Here is a 26,823-nt window from a genome sequence, read left to right as displayed (position 1 = left end):
TCTCCCAAGGTAACACAGTGAAGCCCACGGTCTTAACGTCATGCTGAACTCTCTCACTTCTGGGTCCTTGGCATGTGCTTTTTTTCCCTGCTTGGAAGGCCCTTTGACCTTGCTGGCCTAGCTTCAAAGGTCAGCACAGGCATGTTCCTCTCTATAAGGTCTTCTGATGCCCCCTGCTGGTGGTCTTCTTTCTAAGTCAATCGTTCTCAAGGTTGGCTACTTGCTTTAAAAACTAGATGCTTGGATCCCACTCCTAGAGATTCTGATGTCATTGGTCTGGGTTCCAGACTGAGCATCAGGACTTTTAAAAGCTCCCTAGGTGTGCAAAGTTGAGACCCACTGCATCATAATAGACTTTTTGCTCTGTCGCCCGGGCTAGAGTGCCATGGGGTCAGCCTAGCTCACAGCAACCTCAACCTCCTGGGCTCAAGCGATCCTCCTGCCTCAGCCTTCCCAAGTAGCTGGGACTACAGGCTCACACCACCACACCTGGCTAATCTTTTCTGTTTTTAGTTGCCCGGCTAACTTTTTTTTCTATTTTTAGTAGAGACGGGGGGGGGGGGGGGGGGCGCGCAGTGTCTCACTCTTACTCAGGCTGGTCTCGAACTCCTGACCTCAAGTGATTCTCCTGCCTCTGCAGCCTCCCAGAGTGCTAGGATTACAGGCACGGTGAGGCACCACGCTTGGCCCATAATGGACTTTTAATGTCTGTGTGGATAACGACACTGAGAGCTTCTCAAACAAAGTTTCACTATCACCTGGGGGGCTTTTTCAAAACTAGAGGTTCTGGCCGGGCGCGGTGGCTCACGCCTGTAATCCTAGCACTCTGGGAGGCCGAGGTGGGCGGATCGTTTGAGCTCAGGAGTTCGAGACCAGCCTGAGCAAGAGCGAGACCCCATCTCTACTAAAAATAGAAAAAAATTATATGGACAGCTAAAAATATATATAGAAAAAATTAGCCGGGCATGGTGGTGCATGCCTGTAGTCCCAGCTACTCGGGAGGCTGAGACAGGAGGATCCTATGAGCTCAGGAGTTTGAGGTTGCTGTGAGCTAGGCTGACGCCACGGCACTCACTCTAGCCTGGGCAACAGAGTGAGACTCTGTCTCAAAAAAAAAAAAAAAAAAACTAGAGGTTCCCAGACCCCACCTAAAAAGTAAATCAGAACCATGGGCAGGGCCCCATGTGAATCTGGGGACTGGGCATATGTATTCAATATTCAAACGTCCTCCAGCAACACAAGGAAAAGCTGCTTCTTACAATGGAATGCAAATACTGGGCAGCTTTTCAAATGTGTTTTTTAATCCACCAGTGCCCCCTATTGACCTGAGGATGAATAGCTAAATCAAAACAATGGTTACTAAATTAACTAAATTAAAGACATAAGGAAAACATACCCTAAGGGAGTGGTACCATCCAGTAGAGAATCACTGGTCTAAGATCCCTCGCACCTTTCTTTTCTTTCTGTCTCTTTCTTCCCACAAGTAGGAATATGTCTCCTCTTTTTTAAGCTGAGATTCTCTCTTGTAAAAGTTCCCTCTCTACTTCCTCTCCTAGACCATAAACAATGCAAAATCTTCACTTTAAAAACCACAAAACAACTCTATAATCTTGACCAAACATTTCCTTCTAGTTACCATATTCTCTCTCCTTCGCTTGACAGTCAATTATCAACTACCATTGTGTCCATTCACTCATCCCTCATTCACCAACCTCTGTTAATCTAGCTTTCACTTCCATCAGTAAACTTCCATGTATAAGGATCACGAAAGCTTTCCAAAATGCCCACATCAATGAACATTTCTCCAAACTCATCTAACTTATATCTCTATAATGGATATTGCTGGTTACACATCCAGCCTCCATTTCCACTCTTCCTTCCTAAAAGAACCCCATTGTGTTCATGAATTCCTCTCCCCTGTAATTAATGTAAAGTGACTCATCCCGGGGTAGACACCTGACCTAAGTTGGTCCAATCAGACTGAGGGGCATAATCCAAGCATGGGAGTTTTGTGCTCTCTCCTCCTCTGGCTCTAGTGGATGACAAAGTGTGTATGTTACTGGCAGTCATCTGGCAACCATAAGGGAAACCAACCTTACTGTGGAATGCCAAGAAGAGACCAGTCCTTGAGATGACAATGTTGACCCAGACCCCCTGAATCAATGACCCTGGAATCCATCCTTCCTCTGGATTTTGTGAGATAATTTCCCTTACTATTTAAGCAATTGGGTTTTCCCAGCTGAAAACATCCTAACACAGCCTGTTCTTGAAACTTTCCTCCCTTGATTTTCTAAACATCGCTCTTTCCTGCTCCTATTTCTACTTCCCAAGTCTTTTCCTCTGCCTACTCCTTACATTTTGGTATCCTCCAAGGTTTTTGTTGTGATCCCTTCTATCCAAAGTACACGTTCACCTGGAATGATTTCAGCTCACTGTATCTGATCAAAACTGAGCTACCAGCACTTCCCCTGATGGAGTACCACTGCCCACATTCCCCAGCTCATCTATTTAAAGAACTTCTACTTCACTTTCAAAACTAAATTTAAGTGTCCCCTCTGAGAAGCCTTCCCTAAGGTCCCCAGGGGGTTCCTTGCCTTTTTTGTGCCATGGACCTTTCTGGCAGTCTGTGAGTCCCCTTCTCAAAATAATGCTTCTAATTGCATATAATAAAATGTCAATTATATTGAAATAACTTAATTTTAAAACTCAAATTTCTGATATAGTAATCTGTGCTTCTTTATTAGCCCATTAAATAAAAAGATCTAACACTGGGTCTTATAACTACCATAAGTCTGAAGTAGTGATAAGCATAAATGATATTTTGAGATCTGCAACAACTGTCATGAGATATGAAAACGTCTGTGACTTGCATTGGTACTGTGACTTCTACTGGTGACAGGTAGTGCTAATATAATACTACTGTGATCTACTGCCGTGGAAACTTGTTAAATTAATGGCTCCCAATGAACCTCATCTCCTCATATCCATGCCCTTTTGTAGTCCCCCACCATATCAACTATGGCCTTGGTTACATGACTTGTTTTGACATCAGCAAATGTGATACAGGTATTTGCACATTGGGACTTGCCCTCTTAGAACCCAGTAACAATGTAAGGAAGCCCATGGAGGGGCTCCAAGCCCCCCAGACATGGGAGTGAGGCCACCTTTCAGTCAAGCCATCAGCTGAATTCGACCACTGGGGGATGCTGGAACTGCCCAGCCCACCCACAGATTGTGAAAAATAATAAATCATTATTGTTTTAAGGCATTGGTTTGCAGTGGTTCTTTACTCAACAATAGATAACTGAAACAGTTACCCATATTCACAACTGAAGAAAATGCTCAATTTCAATTAGAGACTGGTAAAAATATTTATTTTTTTCCCATCAGAGATCAGGAACCTCCTGAATTCTATCTACAGATCCTTTGAGGGGCTGAGGACCCCAGGTTAAGAACACCTGGTTAAGTAGAGTAGCTCCTGCTTTTTTACTATCGCACTATGTTGTTGGTACCCATAGAGTTAAACTGATCACAGCATGTTTCATTGTTGTAACCCTAAAACCAAGCTGAACTCCTAACAAATGAATGAAGGTTGCTTATGGGACCTGTCTGCCTCTTCCTGACTCAACTGTGTGCTGCCTGAAAACAGAATAAAAGCAAATACTTCGGCTTTTCCAAGTGCTTTACACATACCAATTTACTTACTCCTTGTAACAACCTTATGAGGTAGATGCCATTATGCCAATTTCACCAATAGGAGAACAGGCACAGAAAGGTTATGTAACTTGTCCAAGGTCACACAGCTAGAAAGTGGCAAATCCAGGACTGGAAGGCAGAATCCATGTTCTGATTTTATAGCCTTTACTGATATGCCCAAAGCACATTGCAGGAGCTCAATAAAACTTTTAAATGAGTAGTGCAACTTTGAGATTTCATTATAACTATTTTGTGGGTACTATGCTTGAAGACTCAATTTTGTAGATTAATTTCTGGTGGCCTGTGATTTCTTATGACAAAAAATACAATTTGCTTTTTAAAAAGCAGAATAATGGCATTAAGCTAAATGAAGGAAATTAAGTCTTCACTGTAAAAGTCGATTTCTTAAAAAGGATACAAGTTCATAAAACTTGAGGAAGGGGTCGACTTGTCCACATTCAATAATGTTCCCTGGGGAGTGGAGCAAAGCTCCAGCTTCCCTCCTCACCCAGGCATCCTATCCCAGCCTCCCCTACACCTTGCACAGCTTCTCCGAGGGTGACCCTCCCCCACTCACATACCAGGTTCTGAAAACTGACCCTGCCAGGCAACCAAAGCCAAGAAGCCCGGAGTGCCCTGAGCTGGCCTCACCCTACCCACGATCCCAGCAGGGCACCAGCCGGGTGAGTGAGTACTTTGGAGGGAGGCACTTAAACTTTTCATGGTGTTTTATTCACGAGAGCACGACCCAAAGGGCCGCCCCCACCCACCCCACGTCTCACGCCTCCTCCCGGCAGCCACTTGCCCCAAGCAGACCAGTGAATGAACCGCAGAGCCGGGACACAGCAGGCCCGGCGGCGGGAAAAGGCTAGCTGGGCCTGGTCCGCGGAAGAGCCCCACGAGAGCGCAGGGAGGGCTCCAGGATGCCGGGAGGGGGCGGTGACAGCTGTGACCAGGCTCCACGCTCTCACCTTGAACATGTCGCTGGCAGCGGCGGCTCCGGCAGGGTCACCCCGGCCTCGGCCACGCCCACTACAGAGAGGCGACTACGGAGGCCCAGTAGGGCCCTGATTCCTCCTACTGCAAGCGAGACGCTGTGCGGATGACGGCCGTACAGCCAACTCGATGCGGCAAAGGCTTAGTTCCCCTACTTTGGGCTGGAAGCGGCGTAGCGGAGATGCATCGCGTAGCGCCCCGTGCGGCCCGCGAACGCAAGCCCCGCCCTTCGGCTGGCTCCGCCCCTGCGCCTGCGGTTGCTAGGCGGCAAGAAAGCGCCGGCTCAGTGTGGGCGGTGCGTGGGGGCGCGAGGAGGAAGTCGCAGGCCGCAGCGCGGCGCTGGGAACCTGCTTTCGCCGCGATGATTGGGCGCCCAGCGGCGTGGGCTGGGAATTCTGTGCGCAGAGGCGGCTGGGCGGTTCGAAAGCCTCACAGCCGGAAGCCGCCGACGGGAGGCCTGGATTTACCTCGCAGAAGAAAGGTTGTGAGATTTTTCCTGTGGGCTAGGACGTTTCTCAGGCTTTAGATTTAAACTTTGCCATGTCTTTTAATCTCAAAAAGCTCTGATGTTGTTTTTTCTCTTCAAGACATTTAAGCGTAAGCCCCTCACTGGGAATCAAATGTTTGTCCCTTAATAGTTGTAGAAGTAATAATGGCAATAATTATCTTAACAAGAATAGCAAGCAGTAATACAGCTCTTAGGATGTGTGCAGCTCTGATTTAAGCTCCTTACACATATTAATCTAATCTTTCCAACAACCTAAGTAGGTGGACACGATTATTACTCCCAATATATAGATGAAGAAACTGAGGCACAGAAAAGTCAAATAATTTGTGAAAGGCCACACAGAAAGTGGGAAGCCAGGATCCAAACCCAGGTGGTCTGCCTTTGAAACCTGTGCTCTAGACTAAACAATTGTTGCACTGTCTCATAATGAGGTTGTATTTCATATTTTATTCTGCATTCTGTCCTAACCTGATAGAAAGTGTAGTCCCATGCAGGCAGGCATCTGGAAGAGTTTGAAATTTGTACAGTGACATGTCTCTGCCCTCCAGCCAAAGACCACTAGGAACACACCTGAAATTGAAGAAGTTGGGTTTCTCATTCCTGCAAAGAAAGCACACATTTGGGAAATCAGTGGGGCATTTCAGTAAGAGAGTATTAGGAAGATTTATCATAGGATTTGGGCTTTGGTTGGGTGATTTTGGGGTGAGTTCAAGGAAGCAGGGCTTTACTCTGGATTGGGTATTAGGAAGCAGGGATAACATCAAGGCCCAGCTGTGAGTGCCAAGCCAGCTCCCAGATGTTAAGGTCTACTTTTCTCTATCTCAAGAGAATCGTATGTTCCAAGCCATCCCCATCCCCATCCCAACCCTATCCCCATCCCTAAGGAGAAATATCACATAGACTCTGAAGACTCTGTGTCAGTAATGTAACATCACACATATGTAAAAGTGTGAAGGGTAGTGATAAATTAAGGCAGGAGTTCTTAATGCAGGGGATATGTGAACTTGGATGGGGAGAAAAACAACTTCATTTTCACTAACCTCTAACTGAACTTTAACATTTCTTTCAATTACAGGGTAGGCAACAGACCACAGTAGTATTAGCAGTACCTGTGACTTTTTTTTTTTCTTTTGAGACAGAATGTTGCTCTGTTGCCCCTGGTAGAATGCACTGGCATCATCATAGCTCATGGCAACCTCAAACTCCTGGGCTCAAGCAATCCTGCCTCAGCCTCCCAAGTAGCTGGGACTACAGGCTTGTACCATGATGCCTGGCTAATTTTTCTGTTGTTTAGTAGAGACTAATTTTTCTATTTTTAGTAGAAACAGGGTCTCACTCTTGCTCAGACTGGTCTCAAACTCCTGGGCTCAAGCAATCTTCTAGCCTTGGCCTTCCCAAGTGCTAGGATTACAGACATGAGCCACCATACCCAACCAGTACCTGTGACTTTGTCATCAATAGAAAGCACAGATATTTTCATATTACAGTCATGGCAGATATCTCAAAATACCATTTATTCTCATTACTACTTCAAAAGTACGGTAGTTATTAAATCTCTTATTTAATGCATAAAGAAGACACATTCACTATAATTTTGTTCTAAAAATATTTTGATGATTTCAATATAATTGGAATCCTTTGTAATCCTATGTATTTTATGTTATGCATTTTAAAAGAGTAATTCTTAGAAGGGATACCTCCATAGGAGTCCATGGCACTAAAAGAAAAGAGCCTCTGGTTTAGTAGAAGAGACTAAGCAGTGACTAAGAATTTGGGAGCGACCCCGCGTGGTGGCTCACGCCTGTAATCCTAGCACTCTGGGAGGCCGAGGCGGGTGGATCGCTCGAGGTCAGGAGTTCGAGACCAGCCTGAGCAAGAGCGAGACCCCGTCTCTACTAAAAATAGAAAGAAATTATATGGACAACTAAAAATCTATATAGAAAAACTTAGCTGGGCATGGTGGTGCATGCCTGTAGTCCCAGCTACTCGGGAGGCTGAGGCAGTAGGATCGCTTAAGCTGAGGAGTCTGAGGTTGCTGTGAGCTAAGCTGACGCCACAGCACTCACTCTAGCCTGGGCAACAAAGTGAGACTCTGTCTCAACAAAAAAAAAAAAAAAAAAAAAAAGAATTTGGGAGCTGCATCCAAATTGGAGTAATGCTTCAAAGAATAGAAGGAGGCAGAATCAGATAATTTAGTACATACACTCTCACTTTACCAGGGAGGGAACTGAACCACTTGAGAGGTTAAGTGACTTGCCCAAAGTATCACTGCTATTTGATGATAAAACCAGGACAAAAAGTTTTCAGACAAGCATGTAAAAACTCTCCACTCTGCTAGGCACTGGTGATTCCATAGTTAGCATGATGCCTCCTGCCCTAATGAGCTTGTTGGGCTGACAGTTGGGCAGTGATAAGATTGAATTATTGCTCTAAAAAGTTAACCCCAGCTGTGGTGTGAAGGCTAAATAGAAGGAGGAAGAGTCTGGAAATAGACCAGCTAGAAAGCTATAGATACATCAACTTATCTTTCCCATATACCACAAATAATTTTAGTACACTAAGAATGTAAACTAAGCAACATGAAGAGATCCACAGTGACTTCCTTTTTAAAAGGTTCAGAATTAGTACAACAATCATATGGCTTTTGAGTCTAGTCCAAACAGTGTAATAATATAAATTATGACCTCAAAGGCTAAATTTATGTACTTTCAGATTACTTCATTGTAAAGAAAATGAATGATTCCTCAAAAACAAAAGATCCTGGTGTTCCAAAATCAGGTAATCAACGCTCAGGAAAAGGCCACAAAGTACACTGGGCAAAGACAAAGCCAATACGACGACGGTAAGTACCCATCTTTTGCCTTGTGTCACTTTCCACAACTGGACAGTTTCCAAACAGTATTCACCCAGATAACTTCAACACTTCTTGTTTTATAAATTAGAGATTTTTTGTGTTTTAAAATTACTTTTAAATTCCATAATAATTATTATAATTGTAGTATTTTCTAACTTACAAAGCATGTTAATACACATCTATTTGATCCTGATGTGGCCTTGTGAAACAGATTTATTATTCCATTTTATAAATGAAGAAGAGCAACTGGGAAAAGTTAAGTGGTTTGCAGAAGGTTAAACAGCTAATAAATGGCATCAGCTAGGATTCAAAGGTTTGTTTGCATACTTCAGGCCTTTTCCTGTCTATATCTTGTAGTGTGCATTTTGCCAGCCAACAGTGACGTTATGCAGGAATACCTCTCCTTTGCACATAGCTCTATGAGAGGTAATGATGGGGTGGGAGGGTATTGGAAAGGGACACCCCCACAGTCTGCCAGTGCTGGGACATGATCAAAAGTAGAATAATTCTCTGACCTGACTGGGATGAGCCCGGTTCAAGCAAATATCAGAGAAGGGAGTTTCTTTTTCTAGGGCATAGTCATCTGCCCCCAGAAGAGAACTGGGCCTCCTGTAACTTCAACTATTCCACATTCCATTTTCATAGCTAGTTGGACGTTGTTTTTAAGAACTAACTGTAACTGAATCATTTTAGGTCATGGATGTTTTTAGAAAGCAAGCTTTTCTCTTCACACTTTTTATTTATAATATATATGCCTCTTAATGATATTTAGCCAGGATTTTTTTAATCTCAAGGGAAATATTCTCAAGTATTTCATATCCTCATTCTGACTAGAGTCTGCAAATGACTAGTTCCAATTATCACATCCAAATGTTCCTCATTAGGTCAGTCTTAGAGTGGGGGATGGGGAGGTGCAGGAGGAAGAAGCATAAATTGAGAGTTCTCCAAGATTTTAGGAAAATGAAAACTACTTCATAAATATCAATCTCTTTTTTCCCCGTCTCAGGATGAATAGAGACTTTTCAGCTCGAATAATACAGAGAGCTTGGTTTTCTCGTGCAGACAAAATTATATTTCAACTCCTAAAACACGCAATTTGTGCAGCGGTATGTATTTTGCTTTTTGTTTTCTCTGACAGATTTAATTATTTATCAAGCTAAAAGATCTGTTCATTAAAGATAGAATAGAGAACCTTCTTTATATCTTCTAGTTAGATCTAGTAATATTGCATGACATTCTAGAATTACTTCTTTTGTTAGCCCAAAATGAATATTTCTGGATTTATTTTTTAATGCAGAGGACTGATTTTTTTTCCATTTACCTTCTGCCCAGCAGTTTTACTTCTGGGAATCCATTCTACAATATATGTACAGTTTCATTGCAGCATTGTTTGTAACAGCAAAGAAAGTAAATAATATAATGTCTATTGATAGGATGCTGGTTAAGTAAGTGTTGCTGCTCTTAGAGTGTTAAACTTTGCAGCATTAACATGATTTTGCAATAGAAAGATAACCAAGATAACTTGTTAGTGAAAAAAGCAAGCACAGGAAAGTATGAAGAATATGATCCTATTTGAATAAAAATGAAACCAAAAAAAGATGTACATCTCCCCTCCCCCCAGAAAAACTCTGGCAACCCCAGCAGAGTATTAAGCCTTCCTTGGTATAGTACCAAATAGTCTCCTAATAAAACAACTCATAATTCCAGCAGTCTATTATTATTAGTGATAGTCACATTAAGGGAATTTTAGCAGCCCTGAAAAAAATCATGAAGTCTGAGCAATGTGTACACTTCTTCAACATCTGATCCGCAGACCCATTTCTAACGTCAGTAAAAGCAAAATATGTCAGAGAAAACCCACCCAGGTAAACTCTTGACATTTCAGATTCATTGTCCATTGTCTTTGAATATGGAACTTGTATTTAATTATCATAATACTGGTTTCGTTGTAATTTTAGACTCCTTTAGTAATAGAACAGATAACAGTCTGTTGTAATGCTTCAAGTTAATATCTTACATTAATAATGCTTTGTCCTTTTAAAAGTCCAGTAGATACATTTTTATGTGATTATCATAAGCATAAAGGTTGGGTGGGGTTGTTTGGGGGAAATAGTGGGGGGCTTTAGAGTCAGACAGAACTAAGTTTGAATTCTGGCTTCCTCATTTACTACCTTTATACCTTTGTATAAGCTACAAAAACTCCCTGAGCCTCAGCCTTCTCGTTTGTAAAATGGGAATGATAATATTCTAATAATATCGCTATTAGAAGGATTAAATGATCTCTAAAAATTTTTTGAAAAAAACTACCTGGGTGCAGTGGCACATGCCTGTCATCCCAGCTCCTTAGGAGGCTGAGGCGGGAGGACCGCTTGAGCGCAAGAGTTCAAGATGAGCCTGGGCAATAGTGAGAACTCATCTCAAAAAAAAAAAAAAAGGATTAAATGAGGTTATGTATATAAGGCACCAAACATAGTATGTGGTGCTTAAAAGCTAGTAACTTACTACTATTATCATCCTCATGTTACAGTGATTCATTAAACATCAAATACTTGTTAATCATCTGCTGTGTTCCAGGTACTGTTCTAGATGCTAGGAAGATAACCAAGATAGCTCATTAGTGAAAAAGGCAAGCACAGGAAAGTATGAAGAATATTATCCTATTTGAATAAAAGGTGCAGAAGAAAGATACTGCCCCTACCTTCGTGAAGCTTACAGTCTAGTAGGAGGCACAGACAAGTTTATAAGTAATTACAATATATTGTGAAAAGTGTTGTCATAGGGAAAGAACAGTGCCTGCAATCTCAAGAAGGGACAGATACCCAAACTTAGATCCCAGAAAGATTAAGTAACTGACTCAAAGCTAGCTACACAGATGATAAGTGGAGGACCCAAGACAAGAACCCACCTCTGCAGAACTCCAAATCCAGTATACTGTTCACTTTACTATGCTGTCTCTGTCATAGTCTGTAAATTATGTCTGGGCAGGGTACCACTATCCATTTACAGCACTGTCATCTATTTCAGGAATTCTATGTGACATATGAAATACTGAAGAAAATAAACCCCTTAGAGGCTAAGCTTGTTAAAGATCCTAGCATGAAGTGTAAAGTCAGATTCAGGTAATGTGTCTATGCTGATTTATTCTCAAGAAGTACTTAGTTAATATGAAGAAATCTTAGAAATGTATTTTTCTAATCTTCAAAATTTCTCAAGATGCAATTACAAAGTAAATGTGTTGTCCTTATTTACATTTGTTATGTGAAGAGACTAAGGCAAGGGTGGGAACCTTTTCATGTTGGAAGGCTGCATTAATTTAGCTGTAATCAAATAAGGCCACATTCAAGAAACTTCAATTAGATATACTTAAAAATGTACATTACATTGTAAAAATCTAACTACTGTATACATAATAATTTCAAAAACTGAAAACTCTTTAATTTTAAAATTAACTAACCTTTTAATGACTTTGTTGTGTCTGCTTTTTGTTGGAAAGCCTTTGGGTGTTTGGTTGCAGCATGGAGGTCCACAGTTTCAGTTGATCCTGTAGATGGGTATCAGTCATTTGTGACCTTAAGGGTGTCTTGATTTGGGTTAAGTAGTAGAATTTAGATTTGAAGCAATAAGTGGTTGAAAACCAAGAAAGCATTTTCAGGCATGTTGCTGAAGGCATGGGTATTCTGCATTTTTCCATTTTTCAATTGGATCTTAGCATCAAACAATGACTACAATGTCATCTACTGAGAGCTCAATCAATTCCATCTGTAGTTCTTTAGGTGCCTTGATGATATCAATTAGGTGAGGCTGAAATGCTAACTTGAGTGTGATGTCATGATTCTCAAAGTCAATGAACCTTGTGGGGAGTTAGCTACGCTCCCCACAAAAGTTCGGGTCCCTCAGACAGGGGTCATTGCAAAGGATGAAAAAATAGTAGGAAACAGAAATAAAAATAATGCACAGAGCCAAAGATATAGTTTATAAAGATTTATGAAGATAGATAAAGCAGGGTGCCCAGGTTACATCTCTTCCCTCGGAAATGCAACCCAGACTGAAGTTTTACACAGATACTTATAGCACAGGTACAGGTTTTCAGTTGCCAAGGGTAACGGGATTTACATAATGATAGGTAGTTTGGTTTAGGGTCAAAGTCTTCTGAAAGGCTACTACAAATCCTTCAACTAAGTCTATCTAGGTGAACAATGAGTTATAAAATCTTCTTAGAGCAAACTTCTAAGTTTTATGATAAGGCTATTACTTTAGCAAAAACAGAGACATCGTGGCTCTGGTTATTGCGTATTAGAACAGAGATTTTAGAAGTCAAGCATGAGCTGTCCCTTATGCTATTTACTTTAACCACATGGTTCCGCCGGCTCAGGCAGCATATCTTATGATCTGCTCTCATTGCCGGTGGCCTGTCTCTGTTGATCAGCTCCGGCATCCCATGGCTCTAGGCAAGACCTGCTTTGTCTTTCAAAACAGGTCAGAGGCCGGGCGCGGTGGCTCACGCCTGTAATCCTAGCACTCTGGGAGGCCGAGGTGGGCGGATCGTTTGAGCTCAGGAGTTCGAGTCCAGCCTGAGCAAGAGCGAGACCCCATCTCTACTAAAAATAGAAAGAAATTATATGGACAGCTAAAAATATATATAGAAAAAATTAGCCGGGCATGGTGGCGCATGCTTGTAGTCCCAGCTACTCGGGAGGCTGAGACAGGAGGATCGCTTGAGCTCAGGAGTTTGAGGTTGCTGTGAGCTAGGCTGACGCCACGGCACTCACTCTAGCCTGGGCAACAGAGTGAGACTCTGTCTCAAAAAAAAAAAAAAAAAAAAAAAAAAAAAAAAAAAAACAGGTCAGAGCCATAGGCCCGGATTGCAGCGTCGCCTTGGAAAACAGCTGCTACTGACCATTGAGACGCCCTCCTGAGGCGAGGCAGCTTTTGATATGCGAACAAAAACGTTTACATTTTCCTTTAGGGCAAAGCCTTGCTTGACTTCTGAAATCATATCTGTCTCTAAAAATACAGGGGGCATTTCTATAAATCAATATTTCTTAGGCTCAAGAGAACCTTTCATTGTATTCTCCAATTAATAGGTCTATAACAGCTGCGTATTCTTCAAATGATTCCCATATTTCATCCTGCTCATCAGTGACCTTTACTAACTAGGGAAAATGTTCATCCACAATTTCCTTTTGAAAAAGAAGTATTTTGAAAAAAGATAGTTTTTTTTGAAATGCTTGGATTTTTTGCCATGTATCATATATAGACTTAGTTTTACCTTGCAAAGAAATATTCAAGTCATTTGATTTGACATGATATCACACAGATATGCTGCATTCCTACAGGAATCTTCTTTAAATAATTCACATTGCTGATTCTGTTCTTCATAAAATTTAACTATATGTTCTCACAGAGATAAAATTTGAGCTAACACCTGTCCTTGTGATAGCCAGCACACAGCAACTCCACACTGAATATCTCATTGTTAAACTTTAGCATGTTATACTGTGTTGCATTTGCATGAATATAGTTAACAATACTTGTAACTTGTTGCAGTGTCACTTAAAACTGTGGCTTTAGCACAGATATTTTGCTGATGCAAGACACAATGAAAAGAAATGAGAGCATCTGGATCTGTTAATACCTTTTTTTTTTTTACCTGTGCAATAAACCCTTCATGTTTTCCTGTCATGGAAGGTGTACTGTCTGTACATACACTCACTAAATTTACCAAATTCAGTGCAACTTCAAGTTGTTGAAGATATCTATTCCTGGTGTTCTGTTCACAAGAGTGCCCAAAGTGAGTAACACTTTGTACCTGAGAAAATCTTCTGTTATGACCCGAATGAAGTATAAAACCTGCGGCTGAGTCAGTAGTATCAGTCAATTCATCCAAAGCGATTGAATAATATATATTTTCCTTTTGAGGTATTGCATGAAGTTGTTAAGTTGAAGGCTAATTCATGGTGCTGATCAGTTATGCTTCTCCTTGAAAGAGGAAGTTGTTTGTACTTTGAAATGTTATTGGGGTCTAAGCATCCTACAACTTTAACAATGCATTCTTTCACAATTTCTACATCACTGAATGGCTTCCCTTTTTTCCGAAGTATATAAGCTACTTGATAAGTTGCTTCAGTGGCATCATTTCCAGGTCTTATTGCTGCTTGAAAGAATTGTCTTTGCTTTTGCTTTTTATCTTTTAATTTCTGCAATATAACCTTTTGTGCCTCTCCCTCTAATTTAAAATATTTGTGGTCCTTATGAGTGTTGTAATGCTGATGAGTATTGAATCTCTTTAATGTTGATATTTCAGTATCACAAAGCAAGCAAATTATCTTATCTTTAGCAGAAATAATATTGCAATTCCCAATCCTCATTTAAAAATCTGTTTTCTTCCTTCAGCATTCTCTTGGTCTTCTTTGACATGATGGGCTGTTAAGCAAACAGAATTAAAAAATCCTGACAAGCTGTGCAACTATTCACAAATTCCACTTCAAACAGATGCACAGTGCACCACTGTCAAAAGCTGATAACAGACTGGCATACTCAACCCCCATAAACTCTCGCCAACCAGCCTTGTGCGGTACTGGTGTCAGTCAGGTGGGGGAAGTTAGAACTAAATCATGAGTGTATCAGCCATCAATTTAGCCCTTAGGGCTTACTAATGTTCAATCTGGGAGGATTATTTCATTGGAACTTATTTTATTCTTTGGTATTTTAAATACCTTCATTTTAAAAATATAAAAGACAAAAATGTATTAATAAAAATAAAAGGATTTTTTCTGTAAAATTTGGATTCAGTCAAAAGGCTGCACGTAAGGACCTAGAAGGCTACATGTGGCCTTGAAGGCTGCAGGTTCCCCAACCCTGGACTAAGGCATGAATCTTTGACTGAAAGTTGCCATAAGAGTAGCTCTCATCTCTCATTCTGTGTCCAGTCTGACACAGGTATGAGGATAGTTGTGAGCACACAAAAATTTGGGTCTTTCATCCTCTGCAATCCATTTCGTATAAGTTCATAAAGAACTTATATGCTCTTTATAGCCTTTACCCTATATGCAAGAAACTATCTGAACTATCTTAAGTATAAGGGGGAGAAGTAACTGAGCCCAAAATGTGATACCAAGTTACTAATTTTTGATCTTTATTTCAGATTTAGTGGTGAAACATTTCCACCTTTCATCGTGTTTAAAATTTTTCTTCATACCGAAGGCCATGGTTACAAGTATTTTAGCGGAAGAAATTTATTAAAGCCATCAAGTGAGGTAATGCTTCACGATGTACATTTTATGTTAATTTACCTTCTTAACATATATGTAGTACTTGAATTGCATTCAAAGTATACAGACAAAGTTATTTTGTTATTAAATAGCCCACCAGGCAGCAGTGTTTTTTTAAGTACCATGTGTCAAAGTAAAAAAATTTTTGGAACAAATTACTTGTATAAGGCTCTAGAAAATATCCATCCTTTTTCTTTGTATTAAAATTTTGGTCTGTTAATAATGGACTAAAGTGGCCTATTGGTTAGGGCTTTTAAATTATGCAGAACATTTAATACAATTTTATTTGTTTTAATGGAATTTTATTGTTTCCTTGATTCTGGTAGCGCATTTAGAAAAAATGTGCTGGACTATGCTATTGAAGATGAACTTTTAAAATATTTATTCTTTTTTATGAATTCTCATAATACTTTTAAGTTTCATGAATATTCAGCATAATTGTGTCTACAGCATAGGAATCACCCAGGGATCTTGTTAAAATGGTGTCACTGCTGCTGGTCCATACACCACACTTTTAATAACAAGGATCTACAGCAGAGATTTTTACCCCTTTGACCCTTATACATGACTATAATTGAGTAAAAAGGTGGATATTCTTATATTTAGTCTTTTATAAACCATATATCAAAGGTTATTTTCCTGTAACCCCAGCAAGATCCCCCTTCTGGAAATATTTTACACAGAAAGTATGGCCCATTTAAAATCATGAGTTCTAGGGCCGGACATGGTGGCTCACGCCTGTAATCCTAGCACTCTGGGAGGCCGAGGTGGGTGGATCGTTTGAGCTCAGGAGTTTGAGACCAGCCTGAGCAAGAGCGAGACCCCATCTCTACTAAAAATAGAAAGAAATTATATGGACAACTAAAAATACATAGAGAAAAAATTAGCTGGACAGGGTGGCGATATACCTATAGTCCCAGCTACTGGGGAGGCTGAGGCAGGAGGATCGCTTGAGCCTAGGAGTTTGAGGTTGCTGTGAGCTAGGCTGACACCACGGCACTCTAGCCTGAGCAACAGAGTGAGACTCTGTCTCAAAATAAATAAATAAATAAAAATTAAAAAAAATAAAATCACGAGTTCTAGCACATTTGCAGGAAAGAAGACCACACAGCCTGGCAGTTTCTGATGAGATCCTGCATGTGCAGCATTGACTCTCAGGAATATTAGAAAAGGAAAAGGGGGCTGGGTGCAGTGGCTCACACCTGTAATCCTAGCACTTTGGGAGGCCAAGGCAGGAGGATCACTTGAGCCCAGGAGTTTGAGGCTGCAGTGAGCTATAATAAGCTATTGCCTGGGCAACAGAGTGAGACCCTGTCTCTAAAAAAGGAGGGGGGAAGGGACTGCTTTTCTCTGTATTCTCAGGCCATATTGCAGAAAATTTAACTTTCTTTCATCAATGTGTCAAATGGATTACATGCTTTCATTATGGAAAATGGTGTTTCAAAAACATTAATATTTATATAGATTGACTTCAAATGTGAAAATATATGTTTATCCTACATTTGGGGGATAAATTCATGCCACAGTTATCTACAGAATAAGCTTATAGTTTCCCCTATAAAATATCATCAGTTCTTTCTTTTCTGAGGTTATATACTAGGGTTTTTCCAGGAACTGAAATTCTCCTGGGTCTGCTCCTGCCAGCCATTGTGCTGTGCCCGAGCCTGAGCAAATGAGAACCTTAGAGGCAGTGACTGTAAATCACTGTGTGTATATTAAAACTCATAATACTGTATAAAAACTTACTCTCCTGGGGTAATCATAGTTACTAGTTTGCTGTGTATCCTTCATTTTTTCCCATTAAAATATATACTCAAAGAGATTTTTAAATTTTGTTTGTTCTTAGTATAAAAATGTGATCATACTATTTATTCAGCTTGAACTTTTCACTAAACATTATAATGGGTTTTAAATGATCAGAACATACCCAACTTGAAGAGAATAGTTTAGGGTTCCTTTTCTCCTTTAGTTCAGCTTCAAAACAAACTCTGATTACACTTGGATTTGTGGTTGATAGAAAACTTATAAAAGTGGAATTTTTATCACTCTAAGCTTACTCAACTCCTTTGCTCTTTGAACATAGGTATTGTGTCTTTAGCAAACTGATCCAACTTTTCTAAGTTTACTTTTTTTTTTTTTTTTTTTTTGAGACAGAGTCTCACTTTGTTGCCCGGGCTAGAGTGAATGCCGTGGCGTCAGCCTAGCTCACAGCAACCTCTCGCTCTTGCTCAGGCTGGTCTCGAACTCCTGAGCTCAAACGATCCGCCCACCTCGGCCTCCCAGAGAGCTAGGATTACAGGCGTGAGCCACCGCGCCCGGCCTAAGTTTACTTCTTAATATGAAAGAAATGAGTTGGTTTTAGTCCATTCAGATGTTTAGTCTAAGTTCACTTCTAAAGGAGGGGGAATTTTACAGACTTTTTGTTTTGTTCCATCTTTTCCCTCTTCTTATTTCCATTTCTAGTTTCATTTCCTTATTTTCTAACTGCATTTCTCATGAATTCACAAAAAGCAAAAAGCAAAAACGAGTGAAATGATATAGAATAGCCTAAACAACTCTGGAGAAGAACAGAGTTACAGGATTTATGCAAGGTGTCCCCAATCTTTTTGGCACCAGGGACTGGTTTCATGGAAGACAATTTTTCCACTGACAGGGTGGGAGCAGGGGGGAGGTGGAGCTCAGGTGGTGATGCAAGCTATTGGGAGCAACTGTAGATACAGATGAAGCTTGGCTTGCTCACCCTGGTTCCTAAGTTTCATGGAAGACAATTTTTCCACGAGGGTGGGGGGCGGGGAGGCAGAGCTCAGGCAGTGATTTGAGGCCCAGTTCCTAACAGGCCATGGTCCCAGTGTCAGGCCATGGCCTGGGGGTTGGGGACCACAGATTTACCCTACCCAATTTCAAGACTTACAGGCTGGGTGTGGTGGCTCATGCCTCTATTTATAGCACTTTGGGAGGCTGAGGCCAGAGGATCGATTGAACCTAGCCATAAGTTCGAGGTTGTAGTGTGAACTATGATGACACCACTGCTTGGACAACAGAGTGAGACCCTGTCTCAAAAAAAAAAAGAAGAAGACTTACAAACCTACAGTGATCCTAACAGTGTGGTGATGACATAAAGATAAACACAGATCAAAGGAGAGACTAGAGACTTCAGAAACAGACCCACACATGGGTCTGATCAATTGGTTTTCATCAAAAGTGCCAGTACAATTCAGATGGTGCTAGAACAGTTGGATAGCAAGGTGTAGAAAAAGAAATCTCATTTTAGTTGCCTACTTTGATGATCTATTTTCTGAATGATGCTTATTTACAGAGGATTGTCACTATCATTGGTCTACCAGAGAATGTTCTAAAGCCTTGCTACTCAAAGTGTGGTCTAGTGCTACAGCTTGTTAAGAATGCAGAATCTCAGGCCCCTTCCTAGACCCACTGAGTCAGCATCTGCATTTTACCAAGGCCCCCAGCTGATCCTAGGCACAATACAGTTTGAAAGCACTGCCCTAAAGGTACCTCCCCGCAATGGAGGCCTGGAATACCTCTGGGTAATGGATAAGTCTTTTTTTTTTTTTTTTTTTTTGAGACAGAGTCTCGCTCTGTTTCCCAGGCTAGAGTGCTATGATGTCAGCCTAGCTCACAGCAACCTCAAACTCCTGAGTTCAAGCGATCCTCCTGCCTCAGCCTCCCAAGTAGCTGGGACTACAGGCATGCGCCACCATGCCCGGCTAATTTTTTCTATATATATTTTTAGTTGTCCATATAATTTCTTTCTATTTTGTTGTTGTTGTTGTTGTTATTGTTGTTACTAGAGACAGGGTCTCGCTTTTGCTCAGACTGGTCTCGGACTCCTGAGCTCAAATGATGCACCCGCCTCGGCCTCCCAGAGTGCTAGTATTACAGGCGAGAGCCAACGCGCCCAGCTGGTAATGGATAAGTCTTAACCATTAATATTCAGCAACTGTTATTTTAAGTTGAAAATCTCTTTTTTTTCTGTTTTTTTTTTTTTTTTGAGATAGAATCACACTATGTTACCCAGGCTGATCTTGAACTTCTGGCCTCAAGAGATCCTCCCGCCTCAGCCTCCCAAGTAGCTGGGATTACAGGCACGAGCCACTGCGCCTGGCTAAAATCCCTGTCCTTTTGAGGACTGAACATTTATATAAAAAAGAAAAACATTATTATTAATAATAGCTACCCTTATTGAGCACTTTCTGTCAAGTATGATCTTAAAGATTTTATGTATGTTATTGTATTTAATTCTCATAACCACTGTAATGTATTTTCTGTTATTATGTTCATTTTAAAAAGACTGAATAACTTGCCTAAGGTCTCACAACTAGAAAGTGAAGGAACTGAGGTCTGGTCAGCCTAACTCCAAAGCCCATGCTCTTAACCACTCCTGAGAGTCAGGAACTATGCTAAACACCAGCATACACATTCTCTTATATGGCCCTCCAATAACTCTGGTGAGGTACGTGTTTTTCCCATTTTGCCTATGAGGAAGCTGGAATTTGGAGAGACTTGTCAGGGGCATAACTGAGACTTGAACCCCTTGTGTTTCCACTGTACTGTGCACATTTTGAGGTTGCAACAACCCCAGCTCTTATGGTGGTTTTATTTATTGAGCCTGTATGTAATTGAACTGTTCCAACCAAGAAACTGTTCCAATGCAGGGATAACGGTTATTACTACCTTCATGAATGACAATTTCCAGCAGGAATGGGGAAGTGGCTTAAGATATTAGAGAAGCTTTACAAGCCAAAGCGTGGATCTAGGCCAGCAAGTAGCCACAGGGCTGTGGGGGCTTCTGGCCATAGACATGCTGAGTATCAGGGGAAGTGTCAGATTTAGAGATGCCTCTCTTTGACCCTTTGAATCACCCACTGAGAATGGAACTTACCTTTTAAATCCTCTGATTGGCTGGTATCCTGGCTTCCTTGCCTAGTTTTTGCCCTTCCTTTTCTCCTGGTGCTAGGCTCTTCTTTCTTATCGCTTCCTATCAAGAAGGACTTTCCTGGCCGGGCGCGGTGGCTCACGCCTGTAATCCTAGCACTCTGGGAGGCCGAGGTGGGCGGATCGTTTGAGCTCAGGAGTTCGAGACCAGCCTGAGCAAGAGCGAGACCCCATCTCTACTAAAAATAGAAAGAAATTATATGGGCAGCTAAAAATATATATAGAAAAAATTAGCCGGGCATAGTGGTGCATGCCTGTAGTCCCAGCTACTCGGGAGGCTGAGGCAGGAGGATCGCTTGAGCCCAGGAGTTTGAGGTTGCTGTGAGCTAGGCTGACGCCACGGCACTCACTCTAGCCCGGGCAACAGAGTGAGACTCTGTCTTAAAAAAAAAAAAAAAAAAAGAAGGACTTTCCTGAACCTGGCCATAGATCGCATATGTCTGAGAAAGAACATCTTGGTCATTGGATGGCAAACCTTTTTCAAACTCCTCTCATAAGTGGACAGAGAGCTTGCCCTATGCTGCCAGGCATGTTTTTCTTTGGCTGAGGGACCTGAATGGGCGAGACACAGCTCAGCCACACAGCTAAGGCACTGTACAAATAAGGAAATGAGGGTTTGGAGACATTGTTGGTGGTGGCTGAGTGAGGCACTATAGGGAGGAATTGACAAGTACCTTTTTTAAGTAACTTGAGCTAAAGTAAAATATAGTTATGGCTATAGAAATTCCTAAAGCAGAAATTATATGGTCTCCATACCTGTTCTGTATACCATTATTTGTTTTTACCTTTAGTGTCACTGTGGGGCTGATTAATTAGAACCCACAGGAAATTAACTGCAAGAAAGCATAATGGAGAGATGTGCCAATACTATCTTTTCTTTAGATGCATAATGTATAAAGGAATTAATGAAATGGAAAGCAAAAATGATCTACTACTTAAAGGAAGGGTCCATGTCACATTTTTAGTAAACTATTTCTCTCCCTTCAGTTGAATGCATTAGGTATAAAACTACAACCATTTGAATATTTTCTTCCTTTTACATTTTCCATATGTGTCTGTGATCTTCTAAGCTTTGGAATTTAAAAAAATAAAGGAATATTCTGGATAACAAAAGTGAGAATTGGAATAGAAAACACATTTAGGCTTGCTGTTGTTTTGTGTGTTAAGTAAAAAGAACAGAGATTCTGGCTGGGCATGGTGGCTGACATGTGTAATCTCGGCACGCTGGGAAGCCAAGGTGGGAGGATCACTTGAGGCCAGGAGTTCGAGACCAGCCTGAACAAGAGTGAGACCCCGTCTCTACTAAAAATAGAAAAAACTTACCCGGACGTAGCACACACCTGTAGTCTTAGCTACTCTAGAGGCTGAGGCAGGAGGATCGCTTGAGCCCAGGAGTTTGAGGTTACAGTGAGCTATGATAGCGCCACTGCACTCCAGCCTGTGTGACAGAGTAAGACCCTATCTCTAAATAAATAAATAGATAGATAGATTCTGAGTTTTAATCCTGTCTCAACCACTTCTTTTTTTTTTTTTTGAGACAGTCTCTTTTTGTCGCCTGGGCTAGAGTGCAGTGAATGGCATCATCATAGCTCACTGCAACCTCAAACTCCTGGGCTGAAGCAATCCTCCTGCCTCAGCCTCCCCAGTAGCCAGGACTACAGGCACATGCCATCACACTCGGTTAATTTTTCTATTTTTTGTGGAGACCAGGTCTCACTCTGTTGCTCAGGCTGGTCTCAAACTCCTGAGCTCAAGTGATCCTCCGGCCTCGGATGCCCAGAGTGCTAGCATTACAGATGTGAGCCACCATGCCTGGCCTCAACCACTCTTTTACATCCTCGTATCAGCGTTGTAACACAGAGTTCCCATACTTTCATAAATATCACGTTCTGAGATATGAGGGAAAACAAAAACTGATCTGGAATCAAAAAATATTTGAATTTTCTTTTACGCCAGCTTCCTTCTGCATAAGCATACCCTTTGTGGCCAGAAACACAGATCCATTATATAAGATCAGCACATACTTGTGGGGGGTGCAGAGTACCTAAGTCTCTACTCACAGTGTACGTGTAGCTCTTAGCACAGGATAGGTAGGTGCAAATTGGGCCAGATAGGATCTGAGCCTCCATATTTTCTGTGATTCTTCTGTCTCTGACCTCTCAGGTGCTTTCCTTGAGTAAAAAATGTTGACATTTGGGAGAGGGGAGGAAAACCCTTTATTTGCTACTCTTTGGCTTCTGAGAATGAAGTCTGAAGAGGAGGAAGGCCTGAGCAATCTGAAATGTACATGTTTCCATTTGGGGCGATGTATAAAGAGAGGTGGTTCCAGTAACACCTTTCATTATAGTTCCTAGGGCAACCCATTTAATCACCAAATAAGTTTTCTCTGCATTGACAGCACAAATGATGTTATAGTTTTTTTTTTTAAGAAAAAGAATATTTTTTAAGGGAAAAAATTCAATCATTTTAAAACTATGGTTCTCTGAGGATTGTGGACTCAGCTACTCTTCTAGCTACATTTTAAAGCTATGTAGATATGGCTGTGGAAACAAATTTTAAGTGATTTAAAAATCCCTATATAATTTTCTCTTTGTAAATGCAGCCTTTCTATTGAATCTTCTAGCAAGCTGCTAATAGAAAAGAACAATATTTGATGTATTTGTCAGAAAAAATATGTAAAGTGTGCTGATAATTAATGCTACTATTTTTAAAGTCTGTTTCCTCTTCTCTTTGTAGGCAGTTGTTGATGCTTACAAAATGATGGGGAAAAATAAATTTTATCATCAAGTTTTGGAAGATGTACGTCTTTTCCAGAAGTTAAAAATAACTGATGAAATAGATATTGTCACCATGCAAGATTATATGCAGGTAAGGGATTTAGATTTAGATGTTGAAAAACAAACAAACTAAGCATTCCTGACCCTATCCTCCAAGATGAAAGAACTATATACATTTTTTTATTGTGGTAAAATACATATAACATAAAATTTACCATTTTAACTATTTTAAAGTATACAATTTAGTGGCATTAAGTACATTCACAGTATTGTGCAATCATCACTACCATCTAGTTCCAGAACCTTTTTGTTACCCTAAAAGGAAACCCTGCATCCAGTGAGCAGCCATTCCCCATTCCTCCATCCACCCAGCCCCTGCGAACCACAAGTCTGCTTTTCATCTCTGTGGATTTGCCTAGTCTGGATATTTCATATGAATGAAATCATGTAATATGTGGCTTTTTGTGTCTGGGGCATGATAGCTAAGGAATATGGGGTTTCTTTTTCGGGTGATGCAAATGTTCTGAAGTATTGATAGGTAGTGATGGTTGTACAACATTGTAAATATATTAAAAAACCACTTTAAAATGGTAAATGTTACATTGTATAAATTTTATCTAAAAAAAAATAATCAAAACATCAAAATAACTACATGGTGCTAAAAAAGTGCATGATGGGGATTTGACCTAGTACAGAAGGGTTCTCTTGTTGTTTGGATGCTTTCTGCTACAAATAACAATATTCCCAACCACAGGAGGCTTAAACAATAAAGGCCATTTATTGTTCTTTCTTACACAAGAAGTCATAGCGTAGGTGGTTCCTGGGCTAGCTAACTCAGCAGCTCAGGGACATCAAGGTCTGGGTCACCTTCTCTTCAGTCCTCTTGGCTTCCTTCACATGGTAAAAAAGATGACTATCACATCAGCTCTATTCAAAAGCAGGAAGAAGTGGACTCCTAGCATCTTTCTCTCTTTATCTCAAGAAGGAAAATCTTTCCCAGAAGCCCCCAGCAGACTTCCTGTCAGGTCCCATTGATCAGAACTGGATCACCTGCTCCCCTGAACCAATCAGGGAATTGGGATCACTTCCCACATTTGATTTAGAACAATCATGGTTCATATGCTGGGACCCTCCTTCCCTGAGCATATTGCTGTTCCATACCTGAAAAAAAAAAAATCAGGGCTCCGTGAGCAAGGGAGAAGTGGGAAATGGACACACAATCCCTGTTGGGTAGGCAGTCAACAGTGTGAGTCACAGCCTTCCGCAGGCAGTGCTGACTGAGCCCCGTCTGGGGATGAGCAGGTGGCACAACCCAGGCAAAGGCTCTGTGGCTGGAGGAGCTGTAGGGCCTGAAAGCAGGTTTGGGGAGCTGGAGAAGTGAGAGCACGGAGGGTGTGGTATGGAGTCAGGCTGAAGGGCTGGCAAGAGAACAACATGCAGGGCTTAAGGCCATAGTAAGATGTTTATTTTTTTCCTTTATTCTCCACACAATGAGAAGCTGGTATGGTGTTTTAAGAAGTGAGGTGGGGTTGGGCACAGTGGCTCACACCTGTAATCTCAGCACTCTGGGAGGCTGAGGTGGGAGGATTATTTGAGGCCAAGAGTTTGAGACCAGCCTGGGCAACATAGTGAGGCCCTGTCTCTAAAAAAAAAAAAAAAATTATATGGGCATGGTGGCACATGCTTGTAGTCCTGGCTACTTGGGAGGCTGAGGTAGGAGGATCACTTGAGCCCAGGAGTTTGAGGTTACAGTGAGCTATGATCATGCCACTGCACTCCAGCTTGGGTGACAGAGCGAGACCTTGTCGAAGGAAGGAAGGAGGGAAGGAGGGAGGGAGGGAGGGAGGCAAGGAAGGAAGGAAGGAAGGAAGTCATTTAATCTAATGAGTGAAGAGATCCCTCCTGGCTGCAGTGTAGAGAACAGATTAGAGAGCAGCCAGAGGCCTCTACTAGTTCAGAGGCTTCTGCAGTATTCCAGGAGAAATGGTGGTAGCTTGATTAAGGGCTGTGAGTCTGGAGACACAAGAGATAATTGGAGAATAAAAGCAGTGGGCCTTGGTGACAGACTTGGGGGGCGGAGGGGCGGGGGGAAGCTAAGGGAAGGTATTCAGCATGGCCCCTAGGTTTCTGGTTTGCATAATTGGATGGAGAGAAGTGCTGAATCAGGGAAATTAAACTAGATACCTGAAAAATAATAATAGCAAATGCAGACTCTGTAACACTAACTCCTTTTATTCTCATAACAACCCAAAGAGGCAGGTACTATTAATACTATTACCCCCAATTTGCAAGTTCCAAAGAAACAAAGGATCCCAAAATTCTAGCTCATAGTAATAATATACAGGCATCTTAGTTTTATTGAGCTTCACTTTATTGCACTTTGCAGATACTGCATTTTTTACAAATTGAAGGTTTGTGGCAACTCTGTATCAAGCTAGTCTGTCAGTGCTATTTTTCCCACAGCATGTGCTCACTTTGTGTCTCTGTGTTAAATTTTGGGAATTCTTGCAACATTTCAAACCTTTTCATTATTATTATATCTGTTATGGTGATCTGTGATCAGTGATCTTTGACGTTACTATTATAAATATTTTGGAGCACTATGAACTGTGCCCAAATAAGATGGCAAACTTAACCGATAAATATTATGTGTGTTCTAACTGCTCCACTGACCAGCCATTCCCCATCTCTCTCCTCTGGACTCCCTACTCCCTGAGACACAAAAATATTGAAATTAGGCCAATTAATGACTGTATAGTGACCTCTGAGTGTTCAAGTGAAAGGAAGAGTCACCTGTCTCTCACTTTAAATCAAAAGCTAGAAATGACTAAGCTTAGTGAGGAAGGCATGTTGAAAGCTGGGTTAGGCCAAAGGCTAGGCCTCTTGCACCAAATGGTTAACAAAGTTGTGAATGCAAAGGAAACATTCGTGCAGGAAATTAAAAGTGTTACTCCAGTGAACACACAAATGATAAAAAAAGCAAAACAGCCTTATCGCTGAGACAGAGAAAGTTTTAGTGGCCTAGATAGACGATCAAACCAGCCACAACATTCCCTTAAGCCAGAACCTAATCCAGAGCAAGACCTTAGCTCTCTTCAATTCTATGAAGGCTGAAAGAGATGAGGAAGCTGCAGAAAAACTGTGGGGGTTTTTTGTTTGTTTGTTTGTTTGTTTGAGACAGAGTCTCGCTTTGTCGCCCAGGCTAGAGTGCTGTGGTGTCAGCCTAGCTCACAGCAGCCTCAAACTCCTGAGCTCAAGCAATCCTTCTGCCTCAGCCTCCCGAGTAGCTGAGACTACCGGCATGTGCCACCATGCCCGGCTAACTTTTTTCTATATATATTTTTAGCTGTCCAGATCATTTCTTTCTATTTTTGGTAGAGACAGGGTCTCGCTCTTGCTCAGGCTGGTCTCGAACTCCTGACCTTGAGCCATCCTCCAGCCTCGGCCTCCCAGAGTGCTAGGATTACAGGCGTGAGCCGCTGTGCCCGGCCCAGAAAAAATGTTTGAAGCTAACAGAGGATGGTTCATCAGGTTTAAGGAAAGAAGCCATCTCCATAACATAAAAGTGCAAGGAGAAGCAGCAAGTGCTGATGTAGAAGCTGCAGCAAGTTATCCAAAAGATCTAATCTAAGATCATTGATTAAGGTGGCTACACTAAACAACAGATTTTCAATGTATATGAAACAGCCTTCTATTGGAAGAAGATGCCACATACAACTTTCATAACTTAGAAGAAGAAGTCAATGCCTAGCTTCAAAGCTTCAAAGG

The 26,823-nt window shown here is 41.3% G+C and overlaps 2 protein-coding genes across 2 annotated transcripts in view; one reads left to right on the top strand and one right to left on the bottom strand.

The window, feature by feature from the left end:
• APOO (apolipoprotein O) overlaps positions 1 to 4,911 on the bottom strand; it is a 54,443-nt gene extending 49,532 nt beyond the window's left edge. The window contains exon 1 of the mRNA XM_069463636.1: positions 4,668 to 4,911. Within this exon, the coding sequence (XP_069319737.1) occupies positions 4,668 to 4,676 (9 nt within the window). The 5' untranslated portion in view covers positions 4,677 to 4,911. The remainder of the gene's footprint in view (positions 1 to 4,667) is intronic.
• C30HXorf58 (chromosome 30 CXorf58 homolog) overlaps positions 4,799 to 26,823 on the top strand; it is a 46,006-nt gene continuing 23,981 nt past the window's right edge. The window contains exons 1-7 of the mRNA XM_069464312.1: positions 4,799 to 5,176; positions 5,280 to 5,289; positions 7,913 to 8,042; positions 9,061 to 9,160; positions 11,079 to 11,173; positions 15,199 to 15,310; positions 23,015 to 23,146. Coding sequence (XP_069320413.1) covers positions 4,799 to 5,176; positions 5,280 to 5,289; positions 7,913 to 8,042; positions 9,061 to 9,160; positions 11,079 to 11,173; positions 15,199 to 15,310; positions 23,015 to 23,146 — 957 coding nt within the window. The remainder of the gene's footprint in view (positions 5,177 to 5,279; positions 5,290 to 7,912; positions 8,043 to 9,060; positions 9,161 to 11,078; positions 11,174 to 15,198; positions 15,311 to 23,014; positions 23,147 to 26,823) is intronic.

Source organism: Eulemur rufifrons, chromosome 30 (assembly GCF_041146395.1).
Source record: "Eulemur rufifrons isolate Redbay chromosome 30, OSU_ERuf_1, whole genome shotgun sequence".
NCBI lineage: Eukaryota > Metazoa > Chordata > Mammalia > Primates > Lemuridae > Eulemur > Eulemur rufifrons.
This window is presented reverse-complemented; position numbering and strand designations above follow the sequence as displayed.